At 39.4% G+C, this 18380-nt stretch overlaps 1 protein-coding gene and 1 long non-coding RNA gene across 3 annotated transcripts in view; one reads left to right on the top strand and one right to left on the bottom strand.

Annotated features, from left to right (window-relative positions):
- Positions 1-811: 811 nt before the first annotated feature.
- The window catches only part of LOC124265072 (lysM and putative peptidoglycan-binding domain-containing protein 2-like), a 19228-nt gene continuing 1659 nt past the window's right edge, over positions 812-18380 (top strand). The window contains exons 1-3 of one of the 2 annotated variants that reach the window (XM_046699867.1): positions 812-1179; positions 12042-12310; positions 15316-15436. In XM_046699867.1, the coding sequence (XP_046555823.1) occupies positions 979-1179; positions 12042-12310; positions 15316-15403 (558 nt within the window). In that variant the 5' untranslated portion in view covers positions 812-978 and the 3' untranslated portion in view covers positions 15404-15436. The remainder of the gene's footprint in view (positions 1180-12041; positions 12311-15315; positions 15437-18380) is intronic. The other variant, XM_046699865.1, reaches the window with a different exon arrangement.
- Positions 10474-18380, bottom strand: part of LOC124265074 — a 24447-nt gene continuing 16540 nt past the window's right edge. The window contains exons 2-3 of the long non-coding RNA XR_006895338.1: positions 14050-14056; positions 10474-10486 (exon numbers count right to left, since the gene is read on the bottom strand). This is a non-coding gene — a long non-coding RNA (uncharacterized LOC124265074). The remainder of the gene's footprint in view (positions 10487-14049; positions 14057-18380) is intronic.

The raw sequence follows: 18380 nt of genomic DNA, 5'->3' as shown, positions 1-18380 counted from the left end.
AGGAACATTTCTCATAAATATTATTTTGTAATAATGTTTTTATATACAGATTATTACACAAGCAAGCGTGTCATACGACTTATACGAAACGTGTGTGAAATTTTGTATTGCCTGAGCGATTTTGCACATATGATATATATGACACTGGTTATGTTTCACCATATGGATATTAATAAGAAAATAATAACCAAAGTTGTCAAAAACTCTTATCAAAGTTGACAAAAGGTATATGCATTTATGACATATATTTATGCAATATAAGTAAATTGGGGCATTTTGACTACCACCCCTGGGCCAATTTGACCAAACAACCAGCCCATTTTGACCAAACTTGCTGGGGCATTTTGCAGCTGGGGCGATTCGACTCGTACCCCTATGGTCTCGGCCTCATCTGATAACAGAGTCATCCTTGAACATTTTAAAAGTTCTGTACACAAAATTCATTCATAAAGGCCTGTTTTATTTTGTTAGTCTTTTTTAGTAACTTGACTTCAATGTTTCTATTTGCTCTCGACATCTGAATTACGAAGAATTCGGGGTCCTGGGTTGAGCCTCAATTCTCAAATTCTCAGCTTGAATATCGCCATATTCACTCCCATAGGAGAAGCACGTATTTACATGAGGTAGTCACGAGAAATCAGTTACATTCTGTACAATCCAAATCAGTCGGAGGTAATTAATCACACAGACGTGTGCGAGAGACATATTGTTTTTAAGAGGAAGTCGACTTATTAGTAATTGAAATAATAACCTGTTGTACAGGCAGTTGTATCATTTTTGAAGCCGGAAGCGGAAGTAAATTGTCTGCATCATCCACCAGAGTGCGCTGTTTAATGACGACCGACAAGTTACATTGATCGTACCGTGATGACACTTTAATGTCACTAATGCTATATTTTATCTAGGGTAATGAGTGTTGCACATACCCGCAGGGGTAGGCCCGGTTACTGCTACACTATTGCATGACCTCAACTGATAATGTCTCAGAACGGGGTCGACGAGCGACAGGGTCTGGGACGGTCAGTCCGCAGTCAAGCCAGGTACGGTTATGGTACAACAGTCACGAGCAACACTGCAACGAAGAAGTTCCCAATGAAGTCCCAGTCGTCAAGTTACATTAAACACATTGTTACCTCCACTGATACCCTGATGGGCATCGCTCTGAAGTATGCCGTGACGGTAAGTGTCCCCTAACAGTTCCTAACAAGGTAACAGCAAGAGGTGGCTTCATTCAGGAAGTTGATTCCAGGCGAACGAGTACCTGCTGTCAGTGGCAGCGATCCGTTTGCCTATTGTACGATGTTCAGATATGGAATTCTCAATTTCAGGATCCAGACGACAGTGAAATTATTTTGTGTTTGTTTTTAAAATCAATTATTGAATTGAAACAGTATGTAAATAATAATTCTATATCTATGAAACGGGAGTGTTTTCTCGCCATGTGATGTACGATTCGATATCACTTTCAGTGGTAACAGATGTTGCTGGAAACTAACACAAAACGGAATTATTCATATATCCCCTGGAATAAATGATGTGGAAAATGTATATTTGGCATGTGTAACACAAGAAATATGAGTCAGAGCTCTAGATAAACTTTTTGCAATGTGGGTATTTACCCATGGTGTCTGTTATAGATGGCTACTACTGATTTTCAAAGGGTACTCAAATTTTCCAATACCCACCTTTTCTTTAAAATGTGGGTATTTTCTGCGTCAGCAATTTAAAAAATGTTTAAAAAGATAACTATAGCCAATTGTTTGTACTTACGATAATAACAGGGTCGGTATTTAAAGAGAAATGCAATTTCAAAAATGTGAAGTTTTAAGTTACTTAATTATTTGACATGTAGAGTGACCAAATTGAAAAACAAACATGTCGGCATGAATGTAATTTTAAACTCGTTCTGTTAACTGCAGCATTGTCTCATCTGATCACATTGTTTATTGAAAGATAACCATCGAAACTTCATTTTCTAACAAGAGCAATTTCATTGGATGATATTTTTAGAAGAACTTATCAAAGTGAGTGTAACAAACACAACTAACTGTGTTTGCGCGATTGTTTCCTTCTGTAGTTCATTATGTGTACAGTTACATAGTGGAATTCATTCGTTTATCCACTTGTAACATTTGACAGTTAGCTCCTTTCTGTTACGCATTTGTTTTTTACTGGTAAGTCAGGGTACCCAAGCCAACAACTAACCAAAGCAATCACTTTGCGTATCTGGCACGCTGCAGATATGTCTTAGTTCATATTTTGGAAATTTCAATGCATATTTTACATAGATACACAGCTTACCTAGACTTCTGATAGGGTGTTAAACCATCCTACTGATAAATAGTTTTGTTATAAGCGTTTAGTTTCATTGGATTGTTTTGAAAGATTATAGATCATACATTGTTTCTGTATACCCGGACTAGTTGGTCCATATGCACTTTACAGAACACCATTCCTTTTCAATGCTTCTAATATTGCTGCACACAACAGCTTTAATATTATCATGAGAAAACACAAATTTGCCCAAAATGTCTCTTTTTGTATGATTTAATATAATGACCCTTGAAGTTGAATATCAAGGAATTCATAAACACTATGAATAGGGCATTATAATCAAGAAAATGCTCGAACACAGTTGTTCCATAATGATTTGACTGCTTCATCTATTGGGGCACATTTCATTAAACATGTTACAAGTATGTTCCTTTAACTTTGTAAGCTAAAATTACATTTATGTACATTATTCAAGCTATGAGACAAGCCCCCACCAACACTGTCAGTGTTTATTATATCGGTAGTTATGTGGAGTAATATATCATAGATTTGCTGCTGTAGAGTTTCCATAGTTGCAGAGTGTTTTATAGAAATGAACTGATCTTCCACGTTTTGATTTTATGATTTTTCAGTCGCAAAATTTGTCTCTGTTTACAAACTTCATGGACTACTGATGATTGCAAGCAGCTATTGGTTCGTGTATTGTAACCCATTCATGTGGCAGAATTAAAACTTTTGAAAGACTGATCATGTATGAATGAGTACTGTCCACCAGCCAATAATATAATTTTTTTATGTTATTTCTGAAATGTACCATGTTTAAAGATTTGTACTGGGATTTAAGAGTTACTGTTATGTGTTTATGGAGATATAATTAGATTAAAAAATCACAGTTTTTTAATCAAATGTGGGGTAGATAAAAAGCAAATGTACATCGTGATATGATGTTGGAGTCTTGTGTATACATGAATTTGTCCTTCAGCATCATCTGCTTGTTAATTGGTGATGTTTTTCTTAGTGTGCTTGAAGTTGAATGGTGTTTTTAAAACAGGTAGTGTTTCAATAAATATTTAAAAGCTGTTTCTTCATTGTACTGAAGAGTAAAACGAGATATGATTGCTTTAATGTTGGGAATTGGTTAAAATCTCACAATTGATAATTGGTTCATTACAAAATACAACCGATCAATCATCGAAAATAATTGGTTAGCGTAATTTATCAAGTTCTCCTGGTTATGTTTGTTAAGGCACAAAAATATAGAAAAAAACATGTAGTTCTTTCGTTTTTTCTGCAAATTGCACAAAATGCATTACATATTTCACATCTTAAAAGACTAGTATGTTAGGACCATAAATTTCCTGGAGTCTTTAAGATAAATTCAGTCATGACAAGGAACAAGCTTGTAGTTCTTATGAAATGTAACAGACAAAACTAACCTTGTGAAACATGTTGTTAATGCAAACAAGTGTTCCAAAATTGTTTGTATTCGATTATGAGAAAACATCGATTGATTGGTCGTTTAGTCATTGCGAACAATCTTCGATTATTTCAACTAATCGAACCACCACTAGATTGCAAACAAGTGTGCTCTCTCATGCTCTTACTGTAGTGTAAACATGGCAGCAAATTGGGGATTTAATGGTCATGCTGATGAAATCAAATTGTGATTTGTCTGTCAAATCAGATTGGTGGCGCTGGTAAGAAAACTTCTGCACATGCAGGCTCTTTACGCTAGTGTGCATCATGGTTACAAATTAGGTGTGAATTCCCCAAAACTTTCCTCATCATGAGTGTTTACGGTATATAGAACTTCAATTAGAAATAAGAAACTACAGTTTGTGAACCATCATTTTTAAATTGTACATTTTGAGCAATAGTTGTCTAAAATCAACATGGAGATTTCTTGTGAAGATGTTGCTGACTTTTATATCTTATTTTACTTATTTATTTCACTGTAGGGTCAGACTGTCAGTGTCTAGGATGTCGTTTTATATCTTATTTCTTATTTCATACAGTTGTCTGTGACTCAGTGTCTAGGATGTTGCTGACTTTTATATCTTATTTCATACTGTCAGTGTCTAGGATGTTGCTGACTTTTATATCTTATTTCATACTGTCAGTGTCTAGGATGTTGCTGACTTTTATATCTTATTTCATACTGTCAGTGTCTAGGATGTTGCTGTCTTTTATATCTTATTTCATACTGTCAGTGTCTAGGATGTTGCTGACTTTTATATCTTATATCTTATTTCATATCTTATTTCATACTGTCAGTGTCTAGGATGTTGCTGTCTTTTATATCTTATTTCATACTGTCAGTGTCTAGGTTGTTGCTGACTTTTATATCTTATTTCGTACTGTCAGTGTCTTGTAGGGTTCTCCAGATTCACTTCAGTAAAGTTTGTTTAGCTAGGGATAAGGCTGATATGGATGCAGCCATGGCATGTGAACTTTGCAGAATATTTTTGCAAAGTTATCAACATTTTGTGCGGGTTAATAGAAAATTGACTGCAGAGTTTTTATTTTTTTTGTTGCGGACCCCAGCTGGCAGATGAAGTTGATGTCACAAGATCATATCTCAGATATGTGTGATTTTGTATTGACTGCCTCGTGACAGATGGCTGACAAAAACCATAATAAATAAAGTGAATGTATAAAAGTTTGGATTTTCAGCCTTGAGATATACCATAATCAAGGACATGAACTGATAATTTAATGAGGTCAGTCCAGTGACCAAACCAATTACACCATACTGTTCATCCAGATTAGATTGATCTTTGATTGATACTTTGTATTTCAGTGATAGGGTACACCCTTTTAGGGACCGTTCATAATTTATGGCTTTGGGGGAAAATGATGATGATTTTTAAAGGGGGTGTCACCCATTTTGTTCTGGGGAGGTAGGGTGGGTCAGCAATTTTGTACACACGTTATTGGGGGGTCATCAATTTTGTACATAAAAATATGTTTAAACTTATGCTTAGAAATTATGGGAAGGGGAGGGGGGTCATTCATTTTGTACATGACATGCAGGGGGGGTCACTTATTTTGTACATAAATTTTAGGGGGAGTCATTCACATTGTACATGCTTCTTCATAAAAATCATCATCACCCCCTCTAGCCATAACTTAGTTATAGTCATCGTGCATGCATGATAATCAACAGCCAGATAATCAACAAGCGTGTGCAGTGAAATGTGAAGCCCATTTCTGGTGTCCCCTGCCGTGATGTTGCTGGAATATTGCTAAAAGCGGCGTAAAACCAAACTCAGTCAGTCAGTCAGTTGTAAGAAATAGTGAAAAATGACAACAAAATAATGATCGTTTGTTGAACAACTTTTTTCTTCGAGTGTCCAACATTGAAACAAATCATCAGAGTTGGTCTGTCGATTTTATGTGACTATGCAAAGTTTGATTTTGTTGCATTTTTCAGATTTTGTGTTGTTGAGCAATTCATTGGTCTCAAATGAAATCAAACAGACTATTGTAATAACAGTTACTGAGTTAGGTTTTACGCCACTTTTGGCAATATTCCAGTAATATCACAGCGGGGGGCTCCATACATTGTACCCATGTGGGGAATTGAACCCAGGTCTTCAGCGTGACGAAGTGACGTTTTGACCACTAGGCTACCCCACCGTCCTGCTTGGTATTGGAGTGAGTAAAATGACATGACAGTTACTCCATCGTCACCACATCATGTGCTATCCAGACGAGGAACATCTATATTTCAGCAGCTGGCTATGATCGTGAAAAACATGACCCAGATTTGACAGTGACCTGTTGGAAGTGGAAAAAAATGAAACACTTATATTTATTATTTTTCGCGAACCTTTTCTCATTTCTGGTTGGATCACCTTTTGTGTATTTCTGATTATTTGTGATGCACAGTGTACCATGTATGTTTAATTCTTTCATAAAGTGCCAGTTAATGTTGAAGCTTCTTTCCAACTTAATTATATCACAATGTCGACTTTTCGGTTGGGTGTAGTCAGTCAGCTTGATAATGCTAAACTACGTCGAAACCTTACTTAATATGTAAACCAGAAGTGGTTGGTCACAAAAAATATTGCACCTCGTTATCGAGATCTCTGTGGTTGTCTGACAATAAATAAAAATGCGTCTGTTATCTTGGTCTTTACAGTAGTCGGGTCATGCAAGATAGGTAATCGCACCATAAGAATGCCACTCAAATATCATCCATAACAGAACTTATTCAACTTATAGCTTTAACAACTCAATTTTACTGAAGTTATAACTGCATACTGTTTTGTAGACAGACATCCAACCCGTTGTTGGCTCTTTTCTTGTGCAAAACAATAATAGATTTACCTCCCATGGTTAAAAAGTTATTCGTACTTCGCGATCTACAATCTCTTTGATAATTGTCCCCGGCCGCAATTAAGGTCACCACGACACTTTCACCACTTTTCAAACTCTTGTTAGCGTGATATCTCATGAACTGTTGTACCCAATGTCTTGAAATTTGGTGCAGCCTACATTGGGGGATTACGCAGACATCAGTCGATTTGGGTGACCTTGACCTTTCACCACTTTTCAAACTCTTGTTAGCGTGATATCTCATGAACTGTTGTACCCAGTTTCTTCAAATTTGGTGACAGTTTACTTTGGGGTATTACACAGACATCAGTCGATTTGGGTGACCTTGACCTTATTTTCAAGGTCACCACAACACTGACCACTTTTCAAACTGTTGTTAACGTGATATCTCATGCACTTTTGTACCCAGTTTCTTCAAATTTGGTGACAGTTCACTTTGGGGTATTACACAGACACCAGTTTATTTGGGTGACCTTGACCTTATCTTCAAGGTCGCTACGATACTTTGACCGCTTTTTAAAGGCGATATCTCATAAAACATTGCACCCAATGTTTCAAGTATGTTGACAGCCTAAATTGGGTGATTATGCAGACACCAGTCATTTCAGGCATCTTGTATGTGACCAAAAAATAAAAATTAGTAAATATAGATATTCCATTCTTTAGCGGCGGGGGACATTGCCATATCAGTGGCAAACACTTGTTTTAAGTTATAATCCAACTAAATGTTGACAATGAACATTGAAATTCAGGCATCTTACTCAAGTAAAACATGATTTGACATGCCTTGATTGCCCCAGTTCTTGAAATTAAGCATTGCTCTGAGCTCTTTTTGAATTCTAATATGTGTCTTGTATCTGTGTTTTGGAAATAATTTATTTTATTTTGGGAACTAAACGTTTGGCAATGATAGGACTGAAGCATTGTCCTGTTCATCGTAAATAGGACTCCTGAGGCGTCATTGATTGGAACTTTCAGTATTGATAGATCAGCGCAATTGAAAAAAAGCAACCCAAATTAATTATTCCAACAAAATTAATTATTCTGCATGCTAGTGAGCAAAAGGACATATAGACCTATAATTAATCAATTTTGTGTTTAAATATGATCCATCAAATGTTATAAATTAAACTTCCACCTCCTAACTATCCTTAACGGTGGTAATCTGGATAAATGTAAGCTTTCCATGTCCCCACTAGGGCTGCGCAATATAACCGGTTTACCGGTATTTACCGGTTCAGACATGAAAACGATATGTTTTGCGATATACGCTGATCGAAAACCGGTATTTTGACTTGAATTCGGAAAACTTCGTAACACTCGAAAATCTTCGGATATTTCCCTATTTCATTTGATGCCAAATATTATTTACATTTTTATTTTGTCATGATTACATTTTTGTTATCAAAGCGTAGTCAAGCATTGTGATTTTGTTGTGTTCATGGTTTATAAATCAAGCATTAACTCGATTATAAGTTGTTGTTTGTTTCAAAAATACTTCTTGCAATATATTGCAATACATATCGCAATATATGCTTTCACATCGCAATATATCACAATATGAAAATTCTCTTCAATACCCACCCCTAGTAACCGCAGTAAATATCTAGTTTTGCATCAATATTTTGTGTGTGTGTAACTAGGGTATCAACATCATCAGGATTATGCTGGTATTATGGTATATTTGGATGACGTCCCTACACACTACTGAACTGACATGAATTTAACATATTTAAGCAGACGTGATCCTTGCCTAGTGTCAGAAGCACAGATTTTCTTGTATCACAACCAACATTGTTTACACGACCCTTGATCCCTGATAAGCTCACTATATATATCTGTGAGTCAGCTGACAGATGCAGGCAGTGCAGCTATCGTCAGGTCATGTGTACAGTCTGCAGCAAAACTAAGTGCCACTTGTATGTTATTGGTTGGAGGCGCAAACTCCTCCAACCTATTAATCAGGCAGAATTTGTATCTGAGGTGTAATTTATTTTCTCTGTATATATACACTGGGAATATTCTAAATAACTTTCAGCTAATCATACTTAGTGTCCTTGTATTTTGGCTATTCCAAATGACCAATGAACATAGCTGTAGCAAGTTAGGAGCCACATGACCATGTGGGTAATCTGAAATACTGTAAATCATGCATCACGAAATTAATACGAGCTCTGGAATCTGTGTTGATGATAAAATGTGACACCCTGAGTCTTTGATGTTGTTAATTTTCCTTTCACACTTGTTATTTACCAGACCTGTGAAGATCCGGGGTAGAATAGGTCTTCAGCAACCCATACTTGCCACAAGGGACGACTATGCTTGTTGTAAGAGGCGACTAACAGGATTGGGTGGTCAGGCTCACTGACTTGGTTGACACATGTCATCGGTTCCCAATTGTGCAGATCGATGCTCATGCTGTTGATTACTGGATTGTCTGGTCCAGACTCGATTATTTACAGAACTAAACTCACTCACTCACTGTTATTTACCAAATAACCTGAATTGAGCTTGTTAAGCAATGAATGGAAAGGAGCTGACGATGTTTTGATTATGCTGCCATGTTTGATCACACTTAAGACAACATTTATGAACGTAATCCGATTTCGAAGGTGAGCAAAGATTGCGAAATGATCCTGCTTGGTTGGAGAATATCAGGTCTGGCTGGTGTGCTTCAGTGACTTTAAACAATGACCAGTGATTGTAACCATGGTAACCAGTGATAATAACATGTGACTTGAGATACCTGTAATGAGGAAGTGACCTGTATTGGTGTAATGTGTAGTGTGTAGTGTCAGCACTTCGGCTATTGTTACATGATTTGCCTATTAATAAGTTCAAAGGATATCAATTAGTGTCATGGAAAATAGTCCTCGTTTGTCGATTAATTTAATGAGAGATGTCTAAATTGTTGTTAGATTCTGTATTGTTATGATGAATGCTAACCTGAAGACAAGAAAGATGACGAGAGATTTACGTTTTCTGTCTTCTATTTAGTTCTCAAAAGTAGACATGGTCAGACTGACATGTGTCATTATAATTATAATAATGCGAGAAGAACACAGAGGCATTTTTCGCATTAATAAAATGTTCGAATTAATTTCAATTTTCATAATTGACAGTAATTGTCAAGCTTTACTTCATAGTTAATGCGGAAATCAAGTTTTCTATAAATCTTTAATTTAAACATATTCTGTGTGTTTACTGATAAAAAATGTCACTAAACTTCATCCCCCCAACCATCTTGCATCCTTCTCACTAAATTTCTTAATTTGCTAAGGTGCCTCCAACGTTGCCTTTTTAAAGGCCTTTCTTGTTTGTTGAGTGCAGGCATCAGCAGGTGCTGAAGTAGTGAATGGAAATGGTATGTGGCAGTAGTATGCACAGATCTGCAGTGCGTGTGTGTGTGTGTGTGTGTGTGTAGCTATCACACATTTGTACTGTCTAAGCCAAAAACAATTTGGTTTGTTTCTTTGTTGTTTAATGCCGCACTCAGCAATATTCCAGCTATATTTGGCAGCAGTCTGTAAATAATCAAGTCTGAACCAGACAATCCAGTGATCAACAGCATGCGAATCCATCTATGCAGTTGGGATATGATGACATGTGTCAACTAAGTCAGTGAGTCTGACCACCCGATCCCGTTATTTGCCTTTTACGACAAGCATGGGTTGTTGAAGACCAATTCTAACCCATATCTAACAAGAGCCTATTGTATATATTTGTAGTGACAGAACAATAATTAACATATGACCAGATTAATTGCCTGTTGTATTCATGTGTGGTTATGGAAAGAACAGTTATATAGTTCTGGATAGAAACAAGCGCCCATTGTATGTATGTGTAGTTATCAAAAGGACATTGATACAGTCTAGGACGAAAGCAAGTGGCACCTATATAGTTGTCCTGTATACACTCTACAGGGGCAGTGGGGTAGCTTAGTGTTTAAAGCATTGGCTTGAAACACTGAAGACCCAGGTTCGATTCCCCATATGCATAGACGGATCCAGAGGGGGGGTGCAAGGGTGTGCGACACCCCAACGCCCCTTTCTCCTGAAAGTTTATTAAATGACCTTTGAAGTCGGGTGAAAATGAAGTGTGCACCCTCCCTTTTCTCAATAGTGTGCACCCCCCCTTTCTCAAAAAGCTGTATCCGCCCCTGAATATGGGCAGAGGCCCAGATAAGCTGCGTATCCGGGTAAAATACGCATAGAAAATTTCGAATTACGTATTGAAAAATAATTCTTGCGTACCGATTACGCATATAAAATGTTAGATACGCAAAAAGTTTAAAACAAATGCGTACGGAATATATGTTTAAAAATCGCTTGCGTTTTGAAAAAGACATCGATTGCTATCAAGTTGTACTGTCAGTATAGGATGAGGTATTTTTGATGAAATCATTTCCATTATATTTAAGTTGGTTTTGATTAGGTATGACATAAGGCTGAACATACCTGCTTAGTAAACTTACTCAATGACATAATACTTAGGTGAGTAAAATGACTGAAATACGCACATATTTGAAAGCAGTGGGTAACGGAAAATGAAATACCCACTCAACATTCATAATACCCACTCCCCCCCCAAAATACAGTGGGTACAGTACCCACATGAGCTAAATCTTATCTGGAGCTCTGATGGGTACAATGCGTGAAGCCTATTTCTGGTGTCTGCTGCACAATTGCTAAGAGCAGCGTAAAACCATACTCACTCACTATACACTCCACTGAAAGGGCAATGTGCGTTGCAGGTGGAGTAGATTTATACAGTCTATGACAAAATAAATTGCCTGTTGTATACATTTGTAGTTATGAAAAGAAGTTATATAGTCTGAGGGGCTTTTAGAGGTGATGCATATAAAGGCAAGACTTTTATGGATGTCAACTTCTTTATTATGAAACGTGACGACGTTTTGAAGTATATTCTTACTCCTTCATCAGTAAAGAGGTTGACATCCATAAAATTCTTGCCCTTAACAGTTATATAGTCTTGGGACCCGTGAAGATCCGGGGTAGAATAGGTCTTCAGCAACCCATGCTTGCCACAAATGGCGACTATGCTTGTCGTAAGAGGCGACTAACGGGGATCGGGTTGTCAGGCTCGCTGACTTGGTTGACACATGTTATCGGTTCCCAATTGCGCAGATCGATGCTCATGCTGTTGATCACTAGATTGTCTGGTCCAGACTCGATTATTTACAGCCTGGGGCCATATAGCTGGAATACTGCTGAGTGTGGCGTAAAACTAAACTCACTCACTCACTCACTCATTATATAGTCTTGGATAGAAACAAGCACCTGTTGTTGGTATGTGTAGTTATCTAAAGGACGTTTATACAGTCTAGGACAAATACAAGTGGCACTTGTATACAAGTATAGTTGTCCTTTATACACTCTACAACAAAAGGGCAATGTGTGTTGCAGGTGGAGCAGATTAAGCGTGAGAACAAGATGTGGACCAACGACAGCCTGTTTCTCCGAGAACACCTGTTGGTACCATTGACTGCAGAAAATGAGAAAACAGTTCCTAAAGATCTCATCGTCGTCTCTGACCGGGACCGCTCAGCTTCCAACCCGGAGAGGGATGTTAAGTCAAGTAAATCTGATGTGTCAGGCATGGACTTCTTGAACAAATACGACAGCACGATAGCTCAGCTCAAGACCAACGTGTCCAAGATGGAGCAGAATGCAAGGTGGGATCTGCTGTCATGTCGACATAATCATAGGTTCCTGTCTTGCCTTGTTAACAGGACTGTAGAGTCCTGCCTTGCTTTGTTTGCAGGTCCTGCTATCACTTGTTAGCAGGAACAAAGATTGTGCCTCCCTTTGTTAGCAGGGACAGATGGTCCTGCCTTCCCTTGTTAGCAGTAACAGAGATGGTCCTGTCTCCCCTTGTTAGCAGGAACAGAGATGGTCCTGCCTCCCTTGTTAGCAGTGACAGATGGTCCTGTCTTGCCTTGTTAGCAGGGACAGATGGTCCTACCTCCCCTTGTTAGCAGTGACAGATGGTCCTGTGGTCTCCTCCCTTGTTAGCCTGGTGTTAGCAGTGACAGATGGTCCTGCCTCCCCTTGTTAGCAGTGACAGATGGTCCTGCCTCCCCTTGTTAGCAGTGACAGATGGTCCTGCCTTGCCTTGTTAGCAGTGACAGATGGTCCTGCCTCCCCTTGTTAGCAGTGACAGATGGTCCTGCCTCCCCTTGTTAGCAGTGACAGATGGTCCTGCCTCCCCTTGTTAGCAGTGACAGATGGTCCTGCCTTGCCTTGTTAGCAGTGACAGATGGTCCTGCCTCCCCTTGTTAGCAGTGACAGATGGTCCTGTCTCCCCTTGTTAGCAGTGACAGATGGTCCTGCCTTGCCTTGTTAGCAGGGACAGATGGTCCTGTCTGGTCCTGTCTCCCCTTGTTAGCAGGGACAGATGGTCCTGCCTTCTCTTGTTAGCCCATTTGGTCCTGCCTTCTCTTGTTAGCAGGGACAGATGGTCCTGTTAGCCTTCCCTTTGTTAGCAGGACAGATTGGTCCTGCCTTCTTCCTTTCCCTTGTTAGCAGGGACAGATGATCCTGTCTCCCCTTGTTAGCAGGGACAGATGATCCTGTCCTCCCTTTGTTAGCAGGGACAGATGATCCTGTCTTCCCTTGTTAGCAGGACATGATCCTGCCTCTCTCTTGTTAGCAGGGACAGATGGTCCTGCCTTCTCTTGTTAGCAGGGACAGATGGTCCTGCCTTCCCTTGTTAGCAGGGGACAGATGGTCCTGCCTTCCCTTTGTTAGCAGGGACAGATGGTCCTGCAGTGACTTCCCTTGTGATCCTGTCTCCCCTTGTTAGCAGGGACAGATGGTCCTGCCTTCCCTTGTTAGCAGGAACAGAGATTTGACTCACCTAGTTACCAGACACAGATATTGTGCCTTCCCTTGTTAGCAGGGACAGATGGTCCTGCCTCCCTTGTTAGCAGACACAGGTATTGAGCCTTTCCTTGTTAGCAGGAACATATGTTCCTGTCTCCCCTTGTTAGGAATTCCACATCCACAGGGTTCCACATCCCCACAGTTAACACAAATGTTGAAGTAGTTTTACATTCACACAGGAGACATCCTGTTGATCACCTCATGTAACATAAAACCTCAGTGAGGCAGTGGAGCACAACTCTAATTGATGGTTGATGTTAGCATGCAAATTTCAGTGAGTTTCATGACAACAGTACTTTTGGTGATAGCAATGCATGACGTGATGCCTTGTGAGCGTAACCTTGCATCACAGGGATTTATCTGGATTTCTCAGGGGCCACTGGCCTGACACAATTCTGCATTTAATGCCTGAATTTTTCCGAAGTTATGATGACTAGTACGATTTCTTGGTTGTGATGAATTGTATTTTCCTGACAACTATCAGGATAGGTGATGAGTCTTTTGTGTGGAAAGACAAAAAAATGAAGACAATAAAACTTAAAAAATCCCAGTTTTGAATACCTATAAATATGGCTATCAGTTTGCCTGGCAAGAGTGTATTCCCAAGAGTACCTGTTTTGAAATCCTAGATGAATCCCTGCTTTATGTACAGTTTGTTGGAGTGGTGCATGTCCGAGTGGCAACAGGGACGAGGTAACTACGCTCTGTAAGGTGAAGTGTGTGTTGTGGGTAGTGTTGGGAAACGGAAACCAAATCCACTATCGATTATCGGAGGACTTGTGGTGAACGATTATCGATTATAATCGAAATATAGGAATTTTAATGTAATCACCAAGTTTAAGGGTTTTTCCCCAGGTTTTATCTAATTAATGTTTTCTATAACTAATATTGTCATGCAATGAAATGCACGCATGCAAGAAAAACACTGGAATTGCAATTAAACAATAAAAGTGGTTAAAATTTTACAATGCGCATACACTGTTGAGCGCATGTTTGTTCATGAATATACGTCAAATTTAATGGTTAGTTCATTCAAGTGTGTTATACTAAAACAACCAAATTCTGTATAATCGAAATGTTTCTTACAACCGATAATTATTTTTAATATTCTTTCGAGTGATTTTCGATTATTTTTGATCATCGGAACACCACTAGTTGTGGGGATCACTGCAGACATGGATGGGATGTTGTTTGGCAACCTGTGAGGCTCCCTCAAATACTTGTGTAACGTCTTTGGGAGAGTGAAAAGGTTGGGAGTTGATGAGGGGTGGGAGAGTGTATTGATATCTGCAGTCTCAGTGGCCAGGTTATCGTCATCTCTACTTGCATTGTGGAAAGGGGGCGGTGGGGTAGCCTTGTGGTTAAAGCGTTCGCTCGTTATGCCCGAAGGCCCGGGTTCGATTCCCCACATGGGTACAATGTGTGAAGCCCATTTCTGGTGTCCCCGGCCGTGATATTGCTGGAACATTGCTAAAAGCGGCGTAAAACCGAACTCATTCACTCACTCACTACATTGTGGAAAGGTGGAGGGAGTGAATGAAGGATTGGGGTCATGTGAACAGATTGGGAGAGTGAATTGGTGTATACAGTATTGTTTGTGAAGAGTCAGTCCTTGTACAGAGGACAGATGGGGAGTCTGTGAAGCAAGGAAAGGGGGCGTGTGTGAGCGAAGGGAGCGTGTTTGAAGGAATGTGTGTTTCAGCACATTATTCATCGGTGTATCCATGGAATTGTAAGGTAAATGAAGTTGGTTAATGTGGAGAGGAAGGGAGGTAACTGTTGTATTGTATTTCAGTGCACAGCGACCACCAAAGGACCAGTCAGAGGTACAGGCATTGGGGTCCCGTTTTGAGCTGCACCCTGACCCAGACACCGAGTGTTAGATGTTAGAGTCATCTTTTCATAAAGCCGCCAAGGTACTCACAGGCAACATGCTAGTGTCAGGGGAGACAACTCACAGTCAGTATAGTAGTGGCAGGGGAGACAACTCACAGGCAATATACTAGTGGTAGGGGAGACAACTCACAGGCAATATACTAGTGGTAGGGGAGACAACTCACAGGCAATATATAGCAGGGGAGACAACTCACAGGCAATATACAGTGGCAGGGAGACAACTCAGGCAGTATACAGTATAGTAGTGGTAGGGGAGACAACTCACAGGCAATATATATTAGTGGCAGGGGAGACAACTCACAGGCAATATAGGCAGTATACTAGTGCCAGGGGAGACAGGCAATATACTAGTGGCAGAGGCAACCCACATACCATATAGGGGAGACAACTTACAGGCAATATACTAGTGGTAGAGGAGGCAGCTCACAAGCATGCTAGTGGAAGGGGTGAAAACTCACAAATATTATGCCAGTGGCAGACAAGACAACTCACAGACAACATACTGGTTGCAATGCAACATACATTCAGATTTTTATTTGCTGGCAGTATGGGGCGATACACTAGTGGTAAGGGAGACAACTTTCCAGCTGATTCTCTAAGCAAACAGTATACAACAGTAGAATAGTCACAGAGGTGCCATGTCACTATTTACAGACAGTATTGTGGCAGGTCATGAGGTGCAGGTGAGATAACTCACAAGCTAGCTAATGGGATATGTTAAATATGTAAACTATGTTTGCCCTGTCACTATGGTTACATATTGAAGAGTATCAGTCACCTTGGTGTACATGACATCGTACTAAACCGTGGGGGACCAGTCACTGGCTCAAACAACCCTATAATCCTAGAGATTTTCGATAAGTAGCATTTTGGGGCTGTTAGTCCAAACCAGTTATCTGTTTGAGTTTGTTAAAAAATGGAACTGAATACAACTGTCAGAATATCGAAAATATATTGTTGATTAATGCCACACACCAATATCACAGTTTTATGATGGCGGTCTGTAAATAATTGCGTCTAAACTAGACAATCCAGTGCTTTAGCACGGATATATGCAACTGGAACACAATGACACACACTAACCGAGTCAGCAAGCCTGACAACCCGATCACGTTGGCCAACTGAGTACTGACTGGGCTTGATGTAACAGGCTGTATCTTCATGGGAGGGGAGACAACTGGTATGGTGTAAACTACATTCATTCTAAGGGAGACAACTCAGTGTGTGGGATCAGCTGGCAGTTATGTTATATTATGATTTATGCACAGATAAATTTAAGCCATGCACCACATGATTCAGACTCACGTAATGTTCATGGATTTAGAAGCATGTAAGATTTTGCGAGTAGGTTACGGAATGTGTTTATGCGAAGATATTTTCAGCTAGATATCTAAATGTGTTATCGACTATGTGTGTCTCTACCAAGGTGTGTAACTTATATGTGTGCGTATGTATACACTTAGCTAGTCTGTTTGTGGGTACCTTGGCTAATCATTTCCTCTCTCGTCTGCTGGGCTTGTCAACTACACAGTCAGAAATGACACATGCAGTCAGAACAATGTCATATGTGTAGTCATCATCTGGACACACAGCCCAGCAGGGGAGAGAATGCAGGTGATGGTTTAACATTTGAGCTGTCCTTTTGACGTAAGTTGTCTCCCCTGTCTCATGGCAACATATGCTTGCTTTGGACTGTTGGCTCTGCTTTGCGTCAGATCTGTTTTCTGTCAGATATCTAACCCGTTGATGATCAGTTGTATTGTTGTGTAAAACTAATGACTGGGGATCCCAGGGACCCCCATGTTTGTGAGACGAGGTAAAACCCTGTGTAAGAGATCTGACGCTGTACTGACTCTTCCTTGCTTTAACCCTGCTTAATATCAACACAAAGCTGCTTAAATATTGACACAGTGTTTATTTCATATCGACACAGCGTTTATTTCATATCGACACAGTGTATATTTCATATCGACACAGTGTTTATTTCATATCGACACATATCGACACAGTGTTTATTTCATATCGACACAGTGTTTCATATTGACACAGTGTTTATTTCATATCGACACAGCGTTTATTTCATATCGAAACAGCGTTTATTTCATATCGACACAGCGTTTATTTCATATTGACACTGCGTTTGTTTCATATTGACACAGTGTTTATTTCATATCGACACAGCGTTTATTTCATATTGACACTCGACACAGTGTTTATTTCATTCTGCGACACAGCATTTATTTCATATCGACACAGCGCTTTATTTCATATCGATTCAGCTTCGACACAGCATATATTCGACACAGCGTTGCGACATATTTCATATCGACACAGCGTATATTTCATATCGACACAGCGCTTATTTCATATCGACACAGCGTATATATTTCATTCGCGACACAGCGTTTATTTCATATCGACAGCAGACACAGCGCTTATTTCATATCGACACAGCCGATATTTCGATTTAGCGATATATTTCATATCGACACAGCCGATATTTCATATCGACACAGCATATCTTTCATTGCGACACAGCGTTTATTTCATATCGCGCCAGCATATTTCATATTGACACAGCGTATATTTCATATCGACACAGCGCTTATTTCATATCGACACAGCGCTTATTTCATATCGAGCATTATTTCATATCGACAGCCGTTATATTTCATATCGACATTTCATATTTCATTGCTATTGACACAGTGTTTGTTTCATATTGACACATCGTTTATTTCATATTGACACTGCGTTTGTTTCATATTGACACAGTGTATATTTCATATCGACACAGCGTTTATTTCATATCGACACAGCGTTTATTTCATATCAACACAGCGTATATTTCATATCAACACAGCATATATTTCATATCGACACAGCGTATATTTCATTGCGACACAGTGTTTGTTTTATATTGACACTGCGTTTGTTTCATATTGACACAGTGTTTATTTCATA

This window comes from Haliotis rubra, unplaced genomic scaffold (genome assembly GCF_003918875.1).
Source record: "Haliotis rubra isolate DU_JTF1 unplaced genomic scaffold, ASM391887v1 Scf96, whole genome shotgun sequence".
Classification (NCBI taxonomy): Eukaryota; Metazoa; Mollusca; class Gastropoda; order Lepetellida; family Haliotidae; genus Haliotis; species Haliotis rubra.
This window is presented reverse-complemented; position numbering and strand designations above follow the sequence as displayed.